Genomic DNA, 21,490 nt, shown 5'->3' with positions numbered 1-21,490 from the left:
CATCCCCGTGCACAAATCTGTGTGCCAGTCGCTCGCCAGTAGCTCGCTGCTGCTCCAGTAGCTCTCCGCCCACTGCCCCACCCTCCTGTAGCTCCCCCTGCCCCCCCATGGCTTGCTGCCTTGCTCCCTCCTGTAGCTCTCCGCCCGCTTGTAGCTCGCTGCCCCAACCTCCTGCTGATCCATGATCCAGTCGTTACACTGTCAGTTGTTATGCTTCATGGTGTAATGACAATTTACATATTACATCTTTATTATATAGGATACACACACACTAGAGGCCTGGTGTTGGAAATTCGTGCACTGGGGTGGGGTCCTTCAGCCTGGCCTATGCCCTCTCACAGTCCAGGAGCCCTTGGGGGCATTTCTGACTGCCTAAGCTGGCAGTCGGGCAGCCTTAGCACTGCTGTGGAGGAGGTAGAGGCTCCTGCCACCACCACAGTGCTTGCCAGCCATGAGCCTGGCTTCTGGCTGAGTGGCGCTTCCCCTGTGGGAGCGCACTGACCACCAGGGGGCAACTCCTGCGTTGAGTGTCTGCCCCCTGGTGGTCACTGCGTGTCATAGCAACCGGTTGTTCTGCTGTTTGGTCTATTTGCATATTAGCCTTTTATTATATAGGATATATATGTATATGTATATATTATATATATTATTATTGATTTCAGAGAGGAAGAGAGAGAGAGAAACATCAATGATGAGAGAAAATCATTGATCCGCTGCCTCTTGGACACCCCACACTGGGGATCAAGCCTGTAATGCAGGCATGTGCCCTGACCAGGAATTGAACCGGTGACCTTTTGATTCCTGGGTCAGTGCTCAACCGCTGAGCCACACCCAGGTGGGCATTTTTGTCTTCTTTTTGACATTCTAGAATGTTCCACTTCATGACTATCATCCAAACACCCGTGGTGCCAAGCAGCCCAGGCTTCCTAGTACTCACCCAAACATTGTGAAATCCATCTTGTAATGATGAGGATATTGGACACATCACCAGTACTGTTTATTGGGCATCGCTGTGTGCCAGGCCCTGGGCAGGTGCTCAGGGAGGAGGGACTCACTGAGTCCTCACGTTGCAAGTGTGCAAACTGAGGTTTGGACAGGTTCAGGCCCCTGAGCTAGGGAGCGTCCGGAATGTCTCAGGGGAGCCAGACATAAGCAGCCAAGAAGCAGATGGGATGTAGGGGAAGTGGTCTAATGCCCATAGCTGGGAGCGCCAAGGAGGCCTGTGTGATCAGAGTCTGTCCAGGCTGGAAGGAGGATGCCACTCTCCGTGCACACCCGGAGGAAGCGGGAGGCAGGTTCCAGCATCTTCTGCCCCTCAGAGAGCTCCCTCCTGTCCAGTTTGAATGCTCTTCTCTGAGTGACTTTATTCGGTCTAACACTCATCCACGGTGTTCATTTAACTCCCATGGGTCTAGCATATCCATCCTGTGGACAAGAGCCTTGAGCTGGGCACTTCAGCGGGGACCCCTTGGGGATTTGGGGGTGAAATCTGCTGTTCATCAGCTCTCACCTGGGGAGGCAGTAAAACCCACAGGCTTGCTTGTTTGTTTGTTTTTTAACATAGGTCTATATTTTATTTTTATTTTATTTTATTTTTTTTTATAATATATTTTTTTATTGCTTAAATTATTACAAAGAGTATTACATATTTCTCCTTTTTTTCCCCCGCCCTTGACAATCCCCTGGCCTCCCCTACCCCCCAGTGTCTTATGTCCATTGGTTATGCTTATATGCATGCATACAAGTCCTTCGGTTGATCTCTTACCACCCCCCGCCCCCCCACCTTCCCCGGCCTTCCTGCTGCAGTTTGACAATCTGTTCGAGGCAACTCTGCCTCTGTATCTATTATTGTTCAAAAGTTTATAATGGTCTCTATTATCCATGAATGAGTGAGATCATGTGGTATTTTTCCTTCATTGACTGGCTTATTTCACTTAGCATAATGCTCTCCAGTTCCATCCATGCTGTTGCAAATGGTAAGAATTCCTTCTTTTTTACAGCAGCATAGTATTCCATCGTGTAGATGTACCACAGTTTTCTAATCCATTCATCTACTGATGGGCACTTAGGCTGTTTCCAAATCTTAGCTATGGTGAATTGTGCTGCTATGAACATAGGGGTGCATATATCCTTTCTGATTGGTGTTTCTGGTTTCTTGGGATATATTCCTAGAAGTGGGATCACAGGGTCAAAAGGGAGTTCCATTTCCAGTTTTTGGAGGAAACTCCATACTGTCTTCCATAGTGGCTGCACCAGTCTGCATTCCCACCAGCAGTGCACAAGTGTTCCTTTTTCTCCACATCCTCTCCAGCACTTGTCGTTTGTTGATTTGTTGATGATGGCCATTCTGACAGGTGTGAGATGGTACCTCATTGTTGTTTTGATTTGCATCTCTCGGATGATTAGCGACTTTGAGCATGTTTTCATATGTCTCTTGGCTTTCTGAATGTCCTCTTTTGAAAGGTGTCTATTTAGATCCTTTGCCCATTTTTTGATTGGATTGTTTATCTTCCTTTTGTTAAGTTGTATGAGTTCCCTATAAATGTTGGAAATTAGGCCCTTATCAGATATAATGTTGGCAAATATGTTCTCCCATGTAGTGGGCTTTCTTGTTGTTTTGTTGATGGTTTCTTTTGCTGTGCAGAAACTTTTTATTTTGATGTAGTCCCATTTGTTTATTTTCTCTTCAGTTTCCAATGCCCTAGGATCTGTATCGGTGAAGAAATTGCTTCGGCATATGTCTGAGATTTTGTTGCCTTTGGAAGGCTTGCTTGTTAAAAGCAGTCCCAAGGCAGGTGGTGAGAGCCCAGCACTTAACAGCCTAGGAGGTCAGAGAATGGAAAAACCACGGGCTGGTCAGGGAAGGCTTCCTGGAAGAGGTGGAAGGAGACAGGGTTTGAGTTCTGCTGGCCGGGGAGAGGGCTGGGGCAGAGATGGGAACCGATATCTGGGGGGGCCTGGGGGCTCTGACTCTTCAGGTGGTCTCTTGGAGATGGTGGGGTTGGACCAGCTTCCAGGGAAGGCCTCCTCATCCCAACCTTTAAGGCGCTAAGGGAAGGTCTCCATCTGCAGAGACCATCCTGAAGGCAGAAGTCCTCTTCAGCACCGAAGTCATGTCCAAGGCCGAGTTTGCCAGCGTGTCTGAGTGCACACCTGCCTTCCAGTACGAGATGCCGGTGAAGCCCGAGACGCACTCCATCAGCGACCCTCCACCCAGCGAGGGCGTCTCCACGGCTGGGCTCCCTTCCCAGTGTGAGGACCTGCCCAGGGCGGGGACCTCCAAGTCCGACAGTTCCTTGGGGTCTGATGAGTCGTCCACACTGGAAGGAACCTCCACGCCCGAGGCCTTCCCTGGGCTCCAGGAGCCCCCCACCCTGGAGCTCCCCTCTGTGCCCGAGGTGGAGGCGAAGAGCAAGGACTTCCTGGAGGAGCTCAGCCGGGAGGCCCTGCTGGGGGAGGAGCCCTTCCTCCAGGAGGAGGAGCCCCAGCTGGTGCCCCTAGAGCTGCTCCCCGGCCTGCACGACCCCTTTGCCGACGTGGAAGCCAAGCTGGCCAGGCTTTCGTCCACCATGGCCCTGGCAGACGCGCCCCAGACGGACATACCCAAGGTCCCCATGCAGGTAGCTGATGCCATGCAGGACGCCCGGCGGGAGTTCAGCAGACAGAGCTCAGCCGGGAGGCGGGGGTCACTGGGCGCACAGGGATGGACAGCTCTAGCCCCGACCCCACCATCTTGGTGGTGGCTCTGGCCTGTGGCCGGCTCAGGGCCTCCCGTTCAGGGGTCTGGGAAAGACAAGCTTTGTGTCACGCTCTGTAAATCGGTAGGAAAGTTGGGGTCAAGATACAAGGCTATGCCAGGAGGACACCTGCTCTGCTGATGAAGGGACACCAGCACGGGAGTTTGCCGAGTTGGCATGATTAGACTGAGCTTCCAGGCCTGAGAGAGCCGGCTCTCGCAGGGTCAGAGCAGCAGGCTGGGCTGGGTCTGCGGGGCTCCAGCTACCATTCAGGGACCTCCCGTGGATCTGGCCACGCTGCTTCTCCTCCATCCTGCTGCTTCGTCAGTCCTCTCACTTTCCAACCCTCTTTTTTTTTATGTTGAAACTAGTGGCCCGGTGCACAAAATTCGTGCACATTAAAGGGGAATTAATTAGAGGAAATATTTTAATATTGCTGTTTGCCCTTTCTCTATAATAGTTTTTAAAATATTTTTATTGACTTCAGAGAGAAGGGAGAGGGAGAGAGACATAGAAACATCAGTGATGAGAGGGAATCATTGACCGGCTGCCTCCTGCACGCCCCCTACTGGGGATCAAGTCGGCAACCTGGACATATGCCCTTGACCAGAATTGAACCCGGGACCCTTTAGTCCGCAGGCTGACACTCTATCCACTGAGCCAAACCAGCCAGGGTGAAATGTTTTCCTTTTTGTTTGTTTCTTTCCTTTCCTTGCCTCTTCTTTCCGTGGGTGTATGGGTGTGTGTGTGTGTGTGTGTGTGTGTGTGTGTGTAGAGCACAGGCCTTTGAGTCAGACAGAAGTGGGTCCAGGTCCTGGCTGTGCCACTCACTTAGTTGTGTGACCTTGGGCAGTTGCTACCTGGGCCTCAGTTTCTTCATCTGTAAAATGGGGCTGATGGGTGCTTCCTGTGAGGCAGGGCAGGTAACGCTCCTGGAACACAGCAGGTGCTCAGAGCACGCCCTGTCTCCGCTCTCCTGTTTCCTCTCTTCCCTGTTCTCTCCCTTCATCTCATCGCTCTTGTTCCTGCCCCTTCTCTCCTCAGTGACAGGCAGGAGGTGGTGGTGAGGGTGGGGAGCTGCAAGGGAGGCCGGGGTGGGGCAGCAGAGGCTGACTCTGGCCCCACCATCCCTCCTTCTCCCCGACTCGCCCTCCTGCAAGCACCCCTCCCTGACAGATGTCCCTGAGCTCAGTGACTTCGGGGCTGAAGATGAGGCAGAGGGCGGCCTCCTGCCCGAGACAGTGAGTACCCTGGGCCAGCTGGCTGTGCATTGGGAGGACTTCCAGGGGCCCGGTCCTTCCTGTGACACTCCACTTGTCCCCTCCCTCTCCAGCCTCAATTTTTTCATTCATAAACAGGGACAACCACCCCAGCTCATCAGACGGCCCATTGCAAAGCCATACACAGCTGGAGGCGCTGTCAGACCTCTTATTAACCGTTAATAAGAGGCCGCTGTTCAGCAGGGATTTTCCAGCTTTCCTCTGCCTGGAACCCTTGTCTAAGGCAGAGAGGCCCAGTGTGCATGGGGGCGGGCGCTGGGGTGCTGTCAGGGACCCCGCCGAGGGCCAGGGGGGCATTTTGAACACTGCTGCTCTCAGACCCGCCCTTTTCTGCTTAAGAAAGCGCAGCAGGCCCCAGGGCACGAGAGGAAGGCTTTAAATCTACTCACATTTTTGGAGAGAGGAAGCTACCTGCCAACCTCTGGACCTGAGCTCTGGGTAGGAGCTGGCAGATGGGGAGCCCAGGGGAGCCCTCCTGTAAGGTGACACTGAGAGGGACCCAAGGAGGGACAAGGTGCCAGGGGAGAGCAAAGGCCAAAGTCCTGGGGCTGGAAAGGTCTTGACTTTCTCAGCAACAGAAAGTGAGGCTGGAGAAACAGCAGGGTGGACGGGGTGGCAGGGGGGAGGCAGGAGGGCACGGAGGGCGCGCAGGCCACGGAAGAAACTGGATTTACTGCAGAGGCAGCGGGGACCCCTGAAGGGCTGTAACCAGGAAAGGGCTGTGGTCAATTTGTACCTACAGAACCCGCCCTGCTGCCTCGGGAAGCCTGGAGGCGGGCGGGAGAGGGAGGGAGCGGGCGCTGTGGCAAGGGCAGCAGAGGGCCTCGGTGGCTGCATTTCTGTGTAACTGGTGTCCCTACGCCATGTGAGGGCCGCGATGCCCCGGGTGGGACGGAGGCCACCGTGAGCTGCTGTCGGGGGCTGCCCCCCCCCCCCCAACTGAGGTTTCTCTGTTTCTCAGGAGGCTGACCTGGGCCAGGAAGGGGACAAAGACAAGGTGTTGGCAGCAGAACCTGTCGGGGGGCCCGAGGCCGAGGTCCAGCCCCTGCTGGCCATGACGAGTTCGAGAAGGGACAGTGTGGAGGTGGCAGTGCTGACCGACGACCTGATGCCCATGGTGGACCAGCAGCAGGTGCTCGCCCGGTAAGGGCCGCAGCGTGGGGCTGGCGGGACCCCTCACGGGGCGGGAAGGAGCTACACCTGGGTGTGGGGGTGCCCATAGATTCTTCCCGACCCCCCACTGAGGCTGCACAGCCCCCCTCTGGCCCTGGAGCACGCCCCGACCTGCTGTGAGGGCGCGGCCTGCTCTGCTGCTGACCATCAGCTCTGGGAGGCAGTGGCGGAGCCCCTGTGTCCCTGTGGAACAAGGCAACGTCTGAAACACTTAGTGGCACTTTACTGGGCAGCGAGGAGTCCACATGAGCCTTGCCTCGTGGTCACTTAAACTTGTTCTTTAAAATATATTTCTTTATTGATTTCAGAGAGGAAGGGAGAAGGAGAGAGATAGAAACATCAATGATGAGAGAGAATCATTGATTGGCTGCCTCCTGCACACCCCCCACTGGGGATGGAGCCCACAACCCAGGCATGTGCCCTTGGCCGGAATCGAACCTGGGACCCTTCAGTCTGCAGGCTGATGCTCTATCCACTGAGCCAAGCCGGCTAGGGCTTAAGCCTGTTCTTTAAAGAGCAGAATGCTAGCCCTGGCTGGTCTGGCTCAGTGGATAGAGCGTCGGCCTGTGGACTGAAGGGTCCCGGGTTTGATTCCAGTCAAGGGCACATGCCCTGGTTGTGGGCTCCATCCCCAGTAGGGGGCGTGCAGGAGGCAGCCGATCAATGATTCTCTCTTATCATTGATGTTTCTATCTCTCTCCCTCTCCCTTCCTCTCCGAAATCAATAAAATATATTTAAAAAAAATAAATAAAGGGCAGAACTCTAAACAAATTTGAACATTTGGGATGTAAATATTTTAAAAATGTATTATACATGTCTCCGCCCAATCAAACATTGTGTGCTGGATGTATTTCTTTTGCATTTAAAAAATTGAGGTGTGATGGACATATATTGAAGTTTCAGGCATGCCACGTACTGAGTCCATATCTGTGTACATTGTGAGAAGATTGCCACTGTGAGTCTAGGTAACACCCGGCATTCTACAGTTACCACAACGTCTTACTTGTGATGAGGACTCGTACAATTTATTTTCTTTTTAAAAAAAAATATATTTTATTGATTTTTTACAGAGAGGAAGGGAGAGGGATAGAGAGTTTGAAACATCGATGAGAGAGAAACATCGATCAGCTGCCTCCTGCACGCCCCCTACTGGGAATGTGCCCGCAACCAAGGTACATGCCCTTGACTGGAATCGAACCTGGGACTCTTCAGTCTGCAGGCCGACGCTCTATCCACTGAGCCAAACCGGTTAGGGCATATTTTCTTAACAACTTTCAGATATGCAATACGGTGTTTTTAAGTCTAGTCTCTATGCTGTACGTGACATCCCCAGGACTTGTTTTATAATGGAGGCTGGTGCCTTTTGACCGCCTTCACCATTTGGCCAGCCCCACACCCCAGCCCTCCAGCCCTGATCTGCTCTGTGTCCAGGAGCTTGGCTGGCTGGTTCTGCTTCTGAGAGTCCACGTGTCAGTGGAGCAGACGGATTGGTCTTTCTCTGACTGACTGACTGATTGACTGCACTCAGCATGTGCCCGCGGGGCTGGGTGTGCGGATGCTCCCGGCCAGGCAGTGCCCATCACCAGGCTCCTGGGAGCACAGCGGAGCCTGCTCTGCTGCTGCCCTCAGCTCTGGGAGGCGGGTGGCGGGTGGGTGAGATTCTCACCCTTCCTGTTGGGCACAGCCACGGCCGTGGTCGAGTTAGGTAGGTCCGGCAGGAACCTTGGTTCTGGCCCTGACCCTGTGGCCTCGCCTCTCGGGGCCTCAGTGGAGGCCTGTGGGAAGCGGGGTTGTTGGGAGGGTCCGTGGGTCGCGCTGGACGGCGAGCGCTCAGTGACGCGGGTACCATCCCGCGTGCTTTCCTCTCCCCGCGGGCAGTCTGCAGCTGCTGGAGCAGCAGGTGGTCGGTGGCGAGCAGGCCAAGAACAAGGACCTGAAGGAGAAGCACAAGCGCCGGAAACGCTACGCGGACGAGCGCAGGAAGCAGCTGGTGGCCGCCCTGCAGAAATCGGACGAGGACAGCGGGGACTGGGTGCTGCTCAACGTCTACGACTCCATCCAGGAGGAAGTGAGGGCCAAGAGCAAGCTGCTGGAGAAGATGCAGAGGAAGGTGAGGCCTCGCGGAGGCCCTCGGCCCCGCCCCGCCCCGCCCCGCCCCGCCCCTTGGCGCTAGGCGGGCATCCATTCACCCTTCACACAGCATCTGTTAGTGCCCACTGGGCCGTGCCTGCGGTGGAAGCAGCCACAGGCTCGGGTGTGTGCTGTCCTGGGGCTTAATTTAAAAAATATATATTTATATATAACAGATGATTATATTTAATACACAGTTTGATACAACCAAAAAATATATTTTTATTGATTTCAGAGAGGAAGGGAGAGGGAGAGAGAGAGAGAAACATCAACGATGAGAGAGAATCATCAGTCGGCTGCCTCCTGCACACCCCACACTGGGGATCGAGCCCACAACCCGGGGATGTGCCCTTGACCAGGAATCGAACCGTGACCACCTGGTTCTTAGGTCGATGCTCAACCACTGAGCCAGCCAGGTGCGCTGAGGCTCACTTTCCAGTGGGAGTGTGTGTGTGTGTGTGTGTGTGTGTAAGAAACAACAACAGAGAAACAAGCAACAGAGTCTGGGGTGATGACACTGCAGATACCGGGACGGGAGGCGGCTTTATTTTTTTTTTTTTAAATATATTTTATTGATTTTTTACAGAGAGGAAGGGAGAGAGATAGAGAGTTAGAAACATCGATGAGAGAAACATCGATCAGCTGCCTCCTGCACACCTCCTGCTGGAGATGTGCCCACAACCCAGGTACATGCCCTTGACCGGAATCGAACCTGGGACCTTTCAGTCCGCAGGCCGACGCTCTATCCACTGAGCCAAACCGGTTTCGGCGGGAGGCGGCTTTATTTTCCCACTTTCACTGAAGTGCAGATGTCCACGTCACAAACGCACAACTTAATCCACTGCCACAGGCCGAGTGCACCAGGACACGGGCCCCCATTAGTGGACGTGAGCACTCACCCCAGGAGCTCCTGGGGCCACCTTCATGGGGACAGGAAGTTGTGAGGGAGGCGTGGCTTCTAAGCTGGGGCCTGGAAGCTAGGAGGCAGCACCTGAAGGCAGCGGGTTATGGACCCAGAGGGGTTGGTGTTGGGAACAGGGAGTGGATCCAGGAACGAAGGAGGCAGTGACTCTGGGGCAGAGAATGAGACCCCGCCTCTGTGCCAGTCACTTCCTCCTCCTCGGGTGGTGCGTCCTCTGCGTGGTCCGGGCCTCCTGGTGTCCCCTGGGCCACCTGCGGGTCCTCCCCTCCTCGCCCACCAACACTGGCAACCAAGGGTCTTGCCAAAGCAGGAAGGTGGTGCTTTTTTCCTCTTTAAACCGCTTTCATTTTATATTTTCTTGGCTATTTTCATGCCTTTTCTTAGTACCTCTTGTTATGCTTTTCAGTCAAATTCATTCTTCCTTGGATATCTCATAACTTGGTTTACATATCTAAGTGTTTTGTATTTTTTTAAAAATATATTTTATTGATTTTTTACAGAGAGGAAGGGAGAGGGATAGAGAGTTAGAAACATCGATAAGAGAGAAACATCGATCAGCTGCCTCCTGCACACTCCCCACTGGGGATGTGCCCGCAACCAAGTTACATGCCCTTGACCGGAATCGAACCCAGGACCCCCCAGTCCGCAGGCCGACGCTCTATCCACTGAGCCAAACCGGTTAGGGCTAAGTGTTTTATCCTCACCTGAGGATATGTTTATTGATTTTTATTTATTTATTTATTTTTTTGAGATAGGAAGGGAGAGAGGGAGGGAGTGAGGGAAGGAGGGAGAGAGAGAGAGAGAGAGAGAAACATCGATTGGTTGCCTCCTGTATGTGCCCTAACTGGGGATTAAGCCCGCGACCTTTTTGGTATATGGGATAAGACTCCAACCAACTAAGCCACCCAGCCAGGGCTACATACCTCAATTTAAAACAAAAACCACACAAATTCTTCCTGGGTTTGGTGAATGTCCCATCTCACACTGTCTTCATTTTTGTCCATTTCCATGTTAAGTTTTGGACTTCTGACTTGAAGTCTTCATGTCTGTGACTACCTGTTGAAGGGATTTTTATTCACATTGGGGTGCTGTGTTACGTGTTTAATGTCTGGCTCGATGCCCTTGTGCTGTGGGGGGATTTTCTCCTGTAATGCACTGATCTACATTTCTGTTCCTTGTAGTAGCTCTTCTGTTTATTTCATAACAACACAGCAGTTACACTCAAGAGAAATGAAAATATGTCCACACAAAGACTTGTACACGAATGTTCAGAGCAGCATCATTCATTATAGGCCAAAGTGAAAACAAGCATAAATGTAAGGAATGTGGCATATTCCCAACGGGATATTATTCCGCAGTAAAAGGAAGTACTGATACATGATACAACATGGTGAACTTGAAAACACTATGTTACGTGAGAGAAGCCAGACACAAAAGATGACATAGTGTATGCTTCCATGATTTCATTCATAAGCAATGTCCAGAATAAGCAAATTTACAGACAGGAAGTAGATTGGTGGTTGCCTAGGGCTGGGGGTTGGGAGAAGTGGGGAATGACTCATGAGTATGGGGTCCCTTTTGGGTGAAACGCTCTAACACTGATTGGGACAATGACCGCACAACTATGAATATACTAAAAGCCACTGAATGAACTGTACACTTGAAATGCTTCATTTCCAGCTTCGGGCGGCAGAGGTGGAGATCAAAGACTTGCAGTCGGAGTTTGAGCTCGAGAAGATCGATTACTTGGCCACCATCCGCCGGCAGGAACGCGACTTCCTGCTCTTCCAGCAGCTGCTGGAGCAGGTGCAGCCGCTGATTCGCCGGGACTGTAACTACAGCAACCTGGACCGGGTCCGGCGCGAGTCCTGCTGGGACGAGGACAACGGCTTCTGGAGGATCCCGGAGCCCGTGGTCATCAAAACCAGCCTCCCAGTAGGTCAGGAGCCTGACTGTCCCTCGGCCCTCCCTCCTGCCTCCACACTTTGCTTCCCTGCAGACTGACGGGAAGCCATGGGCCTCGTCCTGCTGGCTGTGGGTGAAACAGACATGTGACCCTGAGATTCCAAAACATGGGGGGCCTGAGAGAACGGCGTGTTCTGAGTCAGTTGGAATTCTGGCTCCATCACTCCCTGTGTGACCTCTTTGTGACTCAGTGTCCTCATCTGTGAAATGGGGATTAATACCAGCACCTCAAAGGGTGCGGGTGGCTTACAATGTGTCAATACACGTAAAACCCTCAGAGCCGCGCCAGGCACATCTTAAGTGCGTGGGACACTGCAGCATCATCGTGATCCTGTCATTTCACCCCACAACCAGCCTGTGAAGGACCAGGACCACTGCCCCTGGTTTACACGGGAGGAGGAAGTGGACTCTCAGAGAGAGGGAGCGCCTGTCAGTCACAGCATGCGGTGCAGGGCCAGGGAGGCAAAGGAGCCTTTGCACTGACCTCCCTGTGACCTTAAGAGGGTCACAGTCCCTCTTGGGCTTTGGTGCTCTCATCTTCACAAAGAAGTGGGGGGGGGGGCGGATAAGAGGATCTTGAAGGCGCCTCCTTCTTGAAGTGGAGTCTGGCCAGACTGAGTGGCTCTTTCTGCAGCCACGAAGCTGGCTCTGCCCATGCAGAGAGCAGTAGCTGTCACAGCCCACAAGGCCCCTGCCAGTTCTCCCCCGGTCAGAGGGTCATCCAGGCCCCATGTCTCCGGTGTTTATGGCCACTGACCCCATCTCTGCTGGCACTCCAGGCAGCTGCAGCCTTCCTCCCGCCCCCACCAGCCTGCCGTCTTCTTCGGGGTCTGAGCCCTCCTGTTGTGTTTCCCGGAGGCATCCCTTTGCTTGGGGCGGGAAGGCCTCCCTTGGCTCCAACCAAACCTGAGCCAGGCCTAACGCGCCCCCCTTCGCCCCCTGCTGGGGAGAGGGCTGCAGCCCACCCTGTCCTTCTGGCTCCCATAGCGAGCAGCAGGCACTTCAGCTTTTGTTTTCTCACAGCAGTTTCAACAGGGCTGCAGAACAGACCAGCCCGCAAAACCTCCGCGGCAGACAGCGGCGAGCTGGGCATGGTAAGACCCCCGGAGAGGGAGCGAGGGATGGGGCTGAGGGGGCTGGCCCAGGGTGGACTTCTACTTCCATCCGCTCTGAGGATTCAAGCAGGGGGCCGAACCGGGGTCCTTCCTGTGCACCTGTTGGCACCTAGACCTTCAACCCCCGCTGGCCCTCATTCAAAGCCACGTATGGTCACAATGACCAGAGGGAAAGGAGATGGTTCAGATCGGCCCAGCTGCAGGGGAAGCACAGAAGTGGCAGCTCGAATCCCAGAGGCCCAACAGTACAGTTTGGCTCCCTGGGCCCTCGCTGGTCTAAAGCTCTGATTGGCTGCTTCTGATAGCTTAACTATATAAAAAAGGGAAAGTTGTTCCTGAAAAACACACACACAACATTCTTACCCTGGAACCACTAAGGCAGTGGTTCTCAACCTTCCTAGTGCCACGACCCTTTAATACAGTTCCTCATGTTGTGGTGACCCCCAACCATAAAATTATTTTCGTTGCTACTTCATAACTGTAATTTTGCTACTGTTATGAATCGTCATATAAATATCTGATATGCAGGATCTATTTTCATTGTTACAAATTGAACATAGTTAAAGCATAGTGATTAATCACAAAAACAATATGTAATTATCTATGTGTTTTCCGATGGTCTTAGGCGACCCCTGTGAAAGGGTCATTCGACCCCCAAAGGGGTCTCGACCCACAGGTTGAGAACTGCTGCACTAAGGGGTTATATTAGTCAGAATGCTTTTACTTCCGGTGATAGCTACCCAAAGCAAACAATCCCAAGCAAAAGGGGAATTTACTGGTGCATGTTAAGAGGACCGGTTTCAGGCATGGCTGGATCTAGGGGCTCACACAGTCAGGCTTCCCTTCGTATTCTAGCTCTGGACCCAGGCAGGCTTTCTCCAGGTGAGAAAGGCAGGAAAGATGGCTGCTGGCGATTAGTGACCCAACAGAGAGACCGGTCTCTTAGCGTCCTCACACCAGTGCTGGTGCAGATTCTGATCCGTTCTGCCTGGTCCTGGGCCTACTCTCGGACCAATGACTATGTCCAGAACATGGAGTTCTGTGATTGGTCCAGTGTGGGTCACGTGTCCAGCTGTGTAGCAAGGGGTGGGTGGGAGGCAGTGGTGGTATTAGGGCACTCTGAATGATCACCCCATCAGGACGGGGGGAGAAGGATAGGTCCCCGAAGGAAGAGATTCAGGGTGAAGAAAAGTCCACGAGAGTGAAAAACAATAGTTCTTGGTGATAAAAAGATCAGGACTCCAGTTCTAATGATCATAAACGCGCCCCTGAGCTGAGCGCTGTGTTACTCTGCTGTGATGTGTCATGATGGGTTTGGGTGTGTTGTGTTGTCCTTGCCCGGATGGAGCTGGCACAGTGCCCTCTGCTGAGGTTTGCAGGAGGGATGAGGCACTTCCATTCCCAAGGAAGGGGTGGGGGGGTGTAGGCTCGGCTGGATCCCACCCCAGGGGGCCGGTCTGTAGCCGATACACCCGAGCGGGCAGCGGGGCCAGGGAAGCCCCATCCCACCAGGCTTGCGGAGGCTGCTGAGCCCTGGGTGAGGGCCCACATAAGAGCTGCACAAACAAGGGGTCTTAACCCGTGAGGATTTGGGATCTCTGCAGGAAGAAGACCGCTACAGGCTGATGCTCAGTCGGAGCGACAGTGAAAATATTGCCAGTAACTACTTCCGGCCAAAGCGGGCCAACCAGATCCTCAGCACAGATCCCATGAAGAGCCTCAGTGAGTGCCCTGCCCACCTCTTGTCCTCCAGCCTCTTCCCTCGACCCTCTGCCAACAGGGAGGGGCTGACGGGGCGGACGGAGTCAGACAGGCCTGGTCCTCAGCTATTAAGTGAGGGGGAGACACAGGATTAGGTAAAATGAAATGGGGAAATGGCCCAGCCCAGGGCCTGCACATAGTAGGTGCTCAATACAGTCTCCCCTTTCCTCCTGGGGGCGACGTGCGATTTGATTCATCTGCCTCCCCCGACATGCACTGGGCCCCCAACACTGGTCAGGGCCTGGCGTGGGGCTACATGACGCTGGTCAGTTACCAGCTCCCTCAGCTGCCAGGATATTGGCTTTCCCCTGAGCCAAGGGGGCAGACAGGGTCACAAAAGCAAAACACGTTCAAAAGCAAGAACTGAAAATCACTTCATTCTTCTGCTTTTAAAGACCTCAGGACTTCCAGTAAAATATCCATGAGAAGCACATCTCAGTCCTGTATTGAGGTTATTTAAGAGATAAAGTGGGTGGAGTTGAGGATAAGGAAAGAAAAGTTGGACAGGAAATAAACTAACATCCGTTGGGAACCTGGCGCGGTGCCCATGCAGCAGATGAGGAAACGGAGGCCCAGAGAGGCTCAGCCGGGCACCCCTGACTGAGCTCAGGGGGCCTGCAAGGAATGGCTCAGGCCGGCCTACATCTCTGACTGGCTGCTTCTGATAGGTTGTTCCTGAAAGAAACACACACACACACACACACACACACACACACACAAAACTATTCTTAACCGAGGACCACTGAGGGGTTTTCTTCCAAGTGAGGCCATCCTTCTAGGAAGGGGTGGAGCTGGGCTTTGAACCCAGGCTTGTCTGGCTTGAGATCCCAGGCTGTGTCCCAGCCCAGACCCTTTGGACGCAGACACAGCTCTGGGTCTGAGGCCCCAACCCAAGCAGCGTCTTAGAACGCGGGGTCCTAGCAGGGGGACCAGGGCTGGGGCTGGGTGGAGGCAGGACAGGGGCTGCACCCACACCCAGGGCTTTCTTCCCACACCTGCACTCCTGGCTCACCAGCGGCCTCCGGGCCTCTCCTCCACAGCCTATCGCAGCTCGCCGCCAGGCCTCAGCTCCCCCCTCGGCAACAGCTCTGCCATGCCACCCTCCCAGGCCCCTGAGATGCCCCAGCCCCGGCCCTTCCGCCTCGAGTCCCTCGACATCCCCTTCACCAAGGCCAAGCGTAAGAAGAGCAGAAGCAGCTTTGGCAGCGAGCCTCTGTGAACACAGCTGCCTGCTGGGGGCTTCGGCGACGGCCAGGCCCTCCGGGCAGCCCCCGCTGGGCCTCCTCTCCTGCCCCCGCGGTGACAGGGGCGCTGGAGGGGGCCCTCGCCCTGGAGGACAAATTCCCTTCCCTGTTCCCCAGAGAGCTCACTGCTGCCCGGGCGGGAGCCCCTCGGAGCTAGACCATCCTTGGCAAGGCCCCTCCAGCTCCCAGTGCCACGTCAGTATTCCCACCTGCTCACCTGCCACGGAGCCGCCACCTGTGCCCACCAGTGTTGTTCGGAGCCTCGATGGGCTCTGCCTCAAGGCCTTCACCAGCAGCCCCGACAGCGTGGTCAGCAACTTCCCCGTGGATCGCGCTTAACATGTCGGTGATGGAAAACTGCTCCTCTGTCCGGTTGGCCCCACTTCCTGGGGGAAGCCCCGCAAGACGGTGCTCGAGGCCTGAGCAGCTGCCCTGCTGCCCGCTCCCAGCCAATCTGTGGCCCAAGGAGCCCGCTCCGCATTAAGCTGCCCTAATAAACTGTCTTTTACCCACAAGCCCCCCTCCCTGGTTCTCTGGCAGCGGCACCGGGCCCCTCCCTGCCTGGAAGCTCTTCCTGGAGCCCGGGTCTCAAACAGCCGAGGCCATTCGGACAAACAGGCTCCAAGGTTCCGCGACACCCTGTGGTTGTGAGCACCAGTGCTTGTTTATGGGGAAAGCGTCTGACCTGCCATTAGGCTCTCAAAGCATCTGCGACCCAGGAAAGCAGAGCCCTTGTTTAGGAAACAGGCTGCGGCCCAAAGGAGGCCCAGGTTGGGTCTGCCCTCGGGGGCTGGGCTGGAACCGGGTGTCCTGACATGGCCACCCCAGCAACCTAGGCCACACCCCTCCCCTAGTTCCTGGTAGCCCAGGCCTGCCTCATGGCAGGGGCTCATACTCCCAGGGAGAAGTTTTGGCCTTTGGTGCTGTCCTGAGCCTCATCTGTGAGACGGGGATAAACACCCACCTCCTAGAGTTCATGTGAAGGTAAAACGAGGTGGTATCTAAAGTTCCGGTGCACAGCAGGTGCTCCGGGTCAGTCCATCCTTCCTCCTCTGTTATTTATTTATTATATTTATTTATTGATTTCAGAGAGGAAGGGAGAGGGGGAGAGAGAGAGAAACATCAATAATGAGAATCATTGATCGGCTGCCTCCATCCAGCATGTCCCCTACTGGGGATCGAGCCCGTAACCCAGGCATGTGCCCTTGGCGGGAATCGAACCTGGGACCCTTCAGCCTGCAGGGCAACACTCTATCCACTGAGCCAAACCAGCTAGGGCTCGTCTGTATTTTATATTAGTTGCTGTGGCTCGTGCCACAAACCACATGCCTGGGCCAAGGAGCTCACCTCCTGGAGAAGCTGGGGTGGGGTGGAGGGTACTTAGGTACCTTCGGAGGCAACCTGCAGATACACTTCGAATAAGAGGGAGCCAGGTCTTCATGGGAACAAAGTCCCCTTGGTGAAGGGAGCAGCAGCAGGTGGCGGGGGAGGGGGTGGGGGGCTCCCATAAAGGATGGAGAATATCTGGGGAGGCTTAAGGTGGGGATGTGGGGAGGGAGAGGGAGCTGCATGAGCGAAAGGCAGGAGGTGGGGAAGCTGAGGGTAGGTTAAAGGTCGGAGGAGACCTGTTCCAGGTAAGCCCTGGGTGGGACTAAGGAGCACGAGGCTGCAGACCTGAGAGTGGAGGGCCTCTGGGTGTCCGTGGGCTGGGGCAGACTCCTAAGCAACGGTTTGAGTTAGAGGTGGACTGAAGTCGTGGGGCTGCTTGTGGTAGCTTTCCCTTAGACCTGTGACGGCCCGAGGCAGGTCGGAGGTGAGCCCTGGCCCTGACCAGTGTAGAAGGGGTGGGAGCCACCATTACTGCGCGGTTGCTCAGCCTAGCCCTGCACTGGCGCCTTAACCGGCTCCAGTCCTCCCAAGAGCCCAGGGCTGTTCCAAGGGCACACAGACGGGTAGGCGAGCGGCCTCTGGCCATTTTATTTCCAGCCTAGCACAGTGGCCTGGACAGGAGTGAAATCCCGAGGTAAAGGGGCTAGTGAGGGACCGAGCCTGGGAATGAGCCTCATTAGAGCTTTTTTGTCGCTAGGCTAGTCCACCGCCCTTTCCTACCTGCACGTGGGCCACCAGGCAGGGCAGGCCGGGCCAGGCCAAGGACCCTGGGCCCGCGAGCCGCGGGAGTCTAAAGTGTCCCTGTCCCTGATCTTATTTTTCCAATCGTTTCCTCTCTGGAGATGGTGGAGGAGGGGCCCGGTTCCCAGTCCCGAGACTGGACTGGACCAGAGAGAAACGAAAAGGTGGTCCAGGGAGGCCCCTGTCAAGACCACGCAAGCCGGGACCACTCAGACTAAGCGTCCTGTTGATTGGCCGGGGCTGCAGAGCTGTCTCTCTAGGATTGAGCCGCTTGCTTTGGGGAGGCGGAGCCGCGCTCCCCTTCCGCCAATAGGATTGAGAGGTTCCGCCTACAACCGAGGCACTTCCGGTGGTGCTCCTGGCTCGGTTCCTATCATCTGAACGGCGGCTCTTGGAGCCCGGCCGCGGCATACCCAGATCACTTCCGGGTGGAACTCCAGGACCCCGAGCCGTGATTGGCTGGCCTTAGATGGGGTACTTCCGGTGTCCAGGTGCTCCGGTTCTTTGGCAGGAGTAGAAAGATGGAACTTGGCGCCGCCGCCCGTGTTTGGTCCCTCTTGTGGCTGCTGCTCCCCTCGCTTGGCCTGGTCGGTGCCAGCGGTCCCCGCACCCTAGTGCTGCTGGACAACCTCAACCTGCGGGAGACGCATTCGCTTTTCTTCCGGAGTCTGAAGGGTGAGACGGGGGTTCGAGGGGGCGGCGGGTGAAAGCCTGAGTTTGGAAAGGCCCCCCAGCCCGAGGGCAACGGCCACCCTCCCTCGCACTCGTTCTCCACGAGCGGGCCGCCCAGGTCTGGCCTGCCGCTTGGGGGCGAGGCAGGGCTGTCGCGGTCTCTGCAGCGGCGGTTTCCCTCAGCCTCAGTTGCCTATTTTCTCCTTGTGCAGATCGGGGCTTTGAACTCACATTCAAGACCGCAGATGACCCCAGCCTGTCCCTTATTAAGTACGGGGAGTTCCTCTATGACAATCTCATCATCTTCTCCCCCTCGGTAGAAGGTAAGGGCCGCGCGTCACCCCCACGACCGGGGTGGTAGGTTCAGGACTGATCTGTCACTTTGTTCTGCATCTCGGGCATGTGCTGGGTCATGGGATGGTCACTAGCCCTGGCCACCGCTGCTGCGGGGGAAGAGGAACGTGCTAACTTCTGTCCTGGGCCAATCAGGGCACAGCTTCTGAAAAGACACAGCTGAGGACTGTAGGGTCAGGTGTTGCCACAGACCATGGAGCCTGGGCCCCTGCTAATCTGAGAAGTGAATTTTCCCTGTAAAGCGACTGATAGAAAAGATGGAGGACCCCCTATCAGGGCTGGCCTGGGCGGAAGGAGGAAATGGCATGTTGTTAACAGGGTGTGCAGTAAAGAGGCTGTAGCCGTTGAACTTGTGGATTCATAGTTCTCAGGCTGAAAAAGAGTAATGATCTAGCCTAGCTCCCTATTTGAGGCTGGATGGCTAGTTCTAGAACAGAATGAATGTCTTTACTTCAGTATTCCTGCGACAGAGAGCTTACGCGGCGGTCAACTCCACCACTGGACAACTCTGTTACTTCTTATATTAAATTGGAATTTGCCTCCTATTTCCTACTCTATTTGGGGTGGGGAGAGGAGGAAGGGGTTTCTTATACTCCTCGGCCTTAGAGAGTAGATCTAATGCTTTGATTACAAGCACAGCCTTCACGTAATCATAGCTGGTTCAGCTGGTTCTTCTCAGACTAAATACCCCTGTTCCTTTGGCTGTTTCTCTTTGCTGAGCTTTTTGGTGGGCGTCTAGTCTTCTCTTTTGTAGTGGCTTCCATTTGTCTTTTTCTCCGAGGACTCAGGTTGCCATTTCTTCCTTCAGCTGATGAAGCTCAGGAAGTCTGTCGCTTCGTTGGCATCTACTTTATTCTCTGTAGTTCCTGTGAGGTTGGATTCAGCCAGATCCCTGAAGTATTTTTCTCAAGGCTCCAAACAGTTACCATGATTCTCCCAACTCCCCTGCAAAATGTGCCTTTGGTGTTGGCTTTTCGGAGGCAGGTGTAGTTGGGTGGAAGTGAGCCCACGTTGTACAAATGAAAATCTTCAGGTTACTTGTGTGTGTGTGTGTGTGTGTGTGTGTGTGTGTGTGTGTGAATGAATGAATGTGAATGGAGCCTTCAGTTGGTTAATTGGCATTTGCCCAGTTTCTTCTGTGTTTGGAGCTCTGAAAGAGGTCCTCACAGCGACAGAGAGCCTGCCCCTGAGGAGTTCGTTCAGTCCGTCTTTGAGGCGATAAGAATAAGGACCTGAAATGAGATGCCAAACCCTGGGTGGGGCGCTACGCGGTGGAGCGCAGGAGCCGTCTGCGTTGTGCTCAGGAGGTAGAGTGGGAGTGTCGCTGAGAAGGAGGGACACGGTGGGTGAGACAGGGAGAAGGGGGTGAAGGTGGCTGGGAGAAGGTAGGTGTCAGAGAGCCTGACAGTGTTTCCCAAGTGTTAGTCGACCTTCCGTACCTCCTTCATGATATTCACCAGATTTTATATCACCTGTGCTAATTAGTGTTTTTCTTTAAACTGACTTGCTTTTTAAAAACTAAAATAACATTTTAAAAGGAACCCAGGAATGAACCCAGTATCACCAGGCGTCATCCTTGCCTTCAGTAGCAGGCAACTATAAATAGGTTAAGTGCAGTGCTGAGTCCTATACAGATTCTGTTCCCTGCAGCCCACGGCTTCCTCTTGCAAGAGGAGATGAGAAAGTGAGGGAAGTGTTACAGCCCAGTATCCAGCTGAGACACTGTCTCTGACAGAGGAACTCTCTGAGATGTGACGTTACTTAAAGCTCTGCCCCACATCACCTTGTCACCTTGTCACCTTTTCTGTCCTTGGCAGAGTGGGTCCCACACTTTGGGATACATGGCCGCAGTTCTTCGGGCATTCCTGGGAGAAGGCTTGTCTCTGCTGGTGGGGGTCAGGGGAAGGGTTTGGCCCCTGCTTCAAGGGCCCTTCTGTGGTCCTGGGACCACCGTTAGCCCGCTCGGGTGTGAGAACGCTGCTGAGTCAGTGGGTTCCTTGCCCTCTCTGGGATCAGGAAGCTTCCAAGTTGAATTCAGTAAAGTAACGGCTACAGAAGAAGGATCGATCCTCTGTGCCCCCAAAATCTGGGTCCCTTTTTGTAGGTAGGGAAATGGGCTTAGAAAGGCAAAGGGATGCCTAGATGTAAGCCCAGGTGTCTCCATTTCAGCAGCGGCACTCTTGACATTTTGGGCGGGATAATTCTTCGTTGAGAGGGCTGTCCTGTGTACTACAGGGTGTGTAGCAGCATCCCGGGCCCTCTACCCACTAGATGGCAGTACACACGCCCCTGGTGACAACCAGAAATGTCTTAAGACAGTGTCCCTAAGGCAGGGGTGGGCAAACTTTTTGACTCGAGGGCCACAATGGGTTCTTAAACTGGACCGGAGGGCCGGAACAAAAGCATGGATGGAGTGTTTGTGTGAACTAATATAAATTCAAAGTAAACATCATTACATAAAAGGGTACGGTCTTTTTTCTTTTTAGTTTTATTCATTCAAACGGGCCGGATCCGGCCCGAGGGCCGTAGTTTGCCCACGGCTGGTCTAGAACAACGATTCTCAATGTGTGGTTCCCTGAACCAGCAGCCTCCATATCCTGGTAACTCATTAGACATGAAAATCGTCAGGCCCCAGCTTCCACGCTAACTGAGTCAGAGACTCTGGGGTGGGCCCAGCAATGTGGTTTGAGAAGCTCTCCCGGTGATTCTGATGCACGAAGTATGAGAATCACTGGTCCATCCGGAACATCTACTAGGTCCACCAGAATGTCAGCGTCAGAACTCTTCTCAATTCACTTGAACTCTGCAAGTCTGCTTCCCTGCCTCTGGATTTCATTAGGGGCATCAGAATTAGCCACCTTGACTTCGGGGTGAACAAGAGTTACATTAAGGGGAAGGGGGAAAAAAGGAAAAAATTTAGTGGAATTAAACAAAATAGAGGTCCGAATGGAAGGAGTTTGAGACGAGAACGACGATAACTGGATGCTCTGGGCAAAGCAAAGGACC

At 54.3% G+C, this 21,490-nt stretch overlaps 2 protein-coding genes across 3 annotated transcripts in view; both read left to right on the top strand.

The window, feature by feature from the left end:
- The window catches only part of KIF17 (kinesin family member 17), a 32,283-nt gene extending 16,979 nt beyond the window's left edge, over positions 1–15,304 (top strand). The window contains exons 8-16 of one of the 2 annotated variants that reach the window (XM_006094006.3): positions 3,073–3,620; positions 4,898–4,978; positions 5,357–5,455; positions 5,979–6,160; positions 8,070–8,301; positions 10,924–11,182; positions 12,232–12,302; positions 13,928–14,045; positions 15,125–15,304. In XM_006094006.3, the coding sequence (XP_006094068.1) occupies positions 3,073–3,620; positions 4,898–4,978; positions 5,357–5,455; positions 5,979–6,160; positions 8,070–8,301; positions 10,924–11,182; positions 12,232–12,302; positions 13,928–14,045; positions 15,125–15,303 (1,769 nt within the window). In that variant the 3' untranslated portion in view covers position 15,304. The remainder of the gene's footprint in view (positions 1–3,072; positions 3,621–4,897; positions 4,979–5,356; positions 5,456–5,978; positions 6,161–8,069; positions 8,302–10,923; positions 11,183–12,231; positions 12,303–13,927; positions 14,046–15,124) is intronic. The other variant, XM_006094007.3, reaches the window with a different exon arrangement.
- Positions 15,305–17,912: 2,608 nt separating this feature from the next.
- Positions 17,913–21,490, top strand: part of DDOST (dolichyl-diphosphooligosaccharide--protein glycosyltransferase non-catalytic subunit) — a 9,135-nt gene continuing 5,557 nt past the window's right edge. Inside the window, 3 exon segments of the mRNA XM_006094005.2 lie at positions 17,913–17,954; positions 17,956–18,133; positions 18,343–18,453. Coding sequence (XP_006094067.1) covers positions 17,928–17,954; positions 17,956–18,133; positions 18,343–18,453 — 316 coding nt within the window. The 5' untranslated portion in view covers positions 17,913–17,927.

This window comes from Myotis lucifugus, unplaced genomic scaffold, assembly GCF_000147115.1.
Source record: "Myotis lucifugus unplaced genomic scaffold, Myoluc2.0 scaffold_128, whole genome shotgun sequence".
In the NCBI taxonomy this organism is placed as follows: Eukaryota; Metazoa; Chordata; class Mammalia; order Chiroptera; family Vespertilionidae; genus Myotis; species Myotis lucifugus.
The sequence above is the reverse complement of the archived record's forward strand: the minus strand, read 5'-3'. Positions and strand labels throughout refer to the sequence as shown.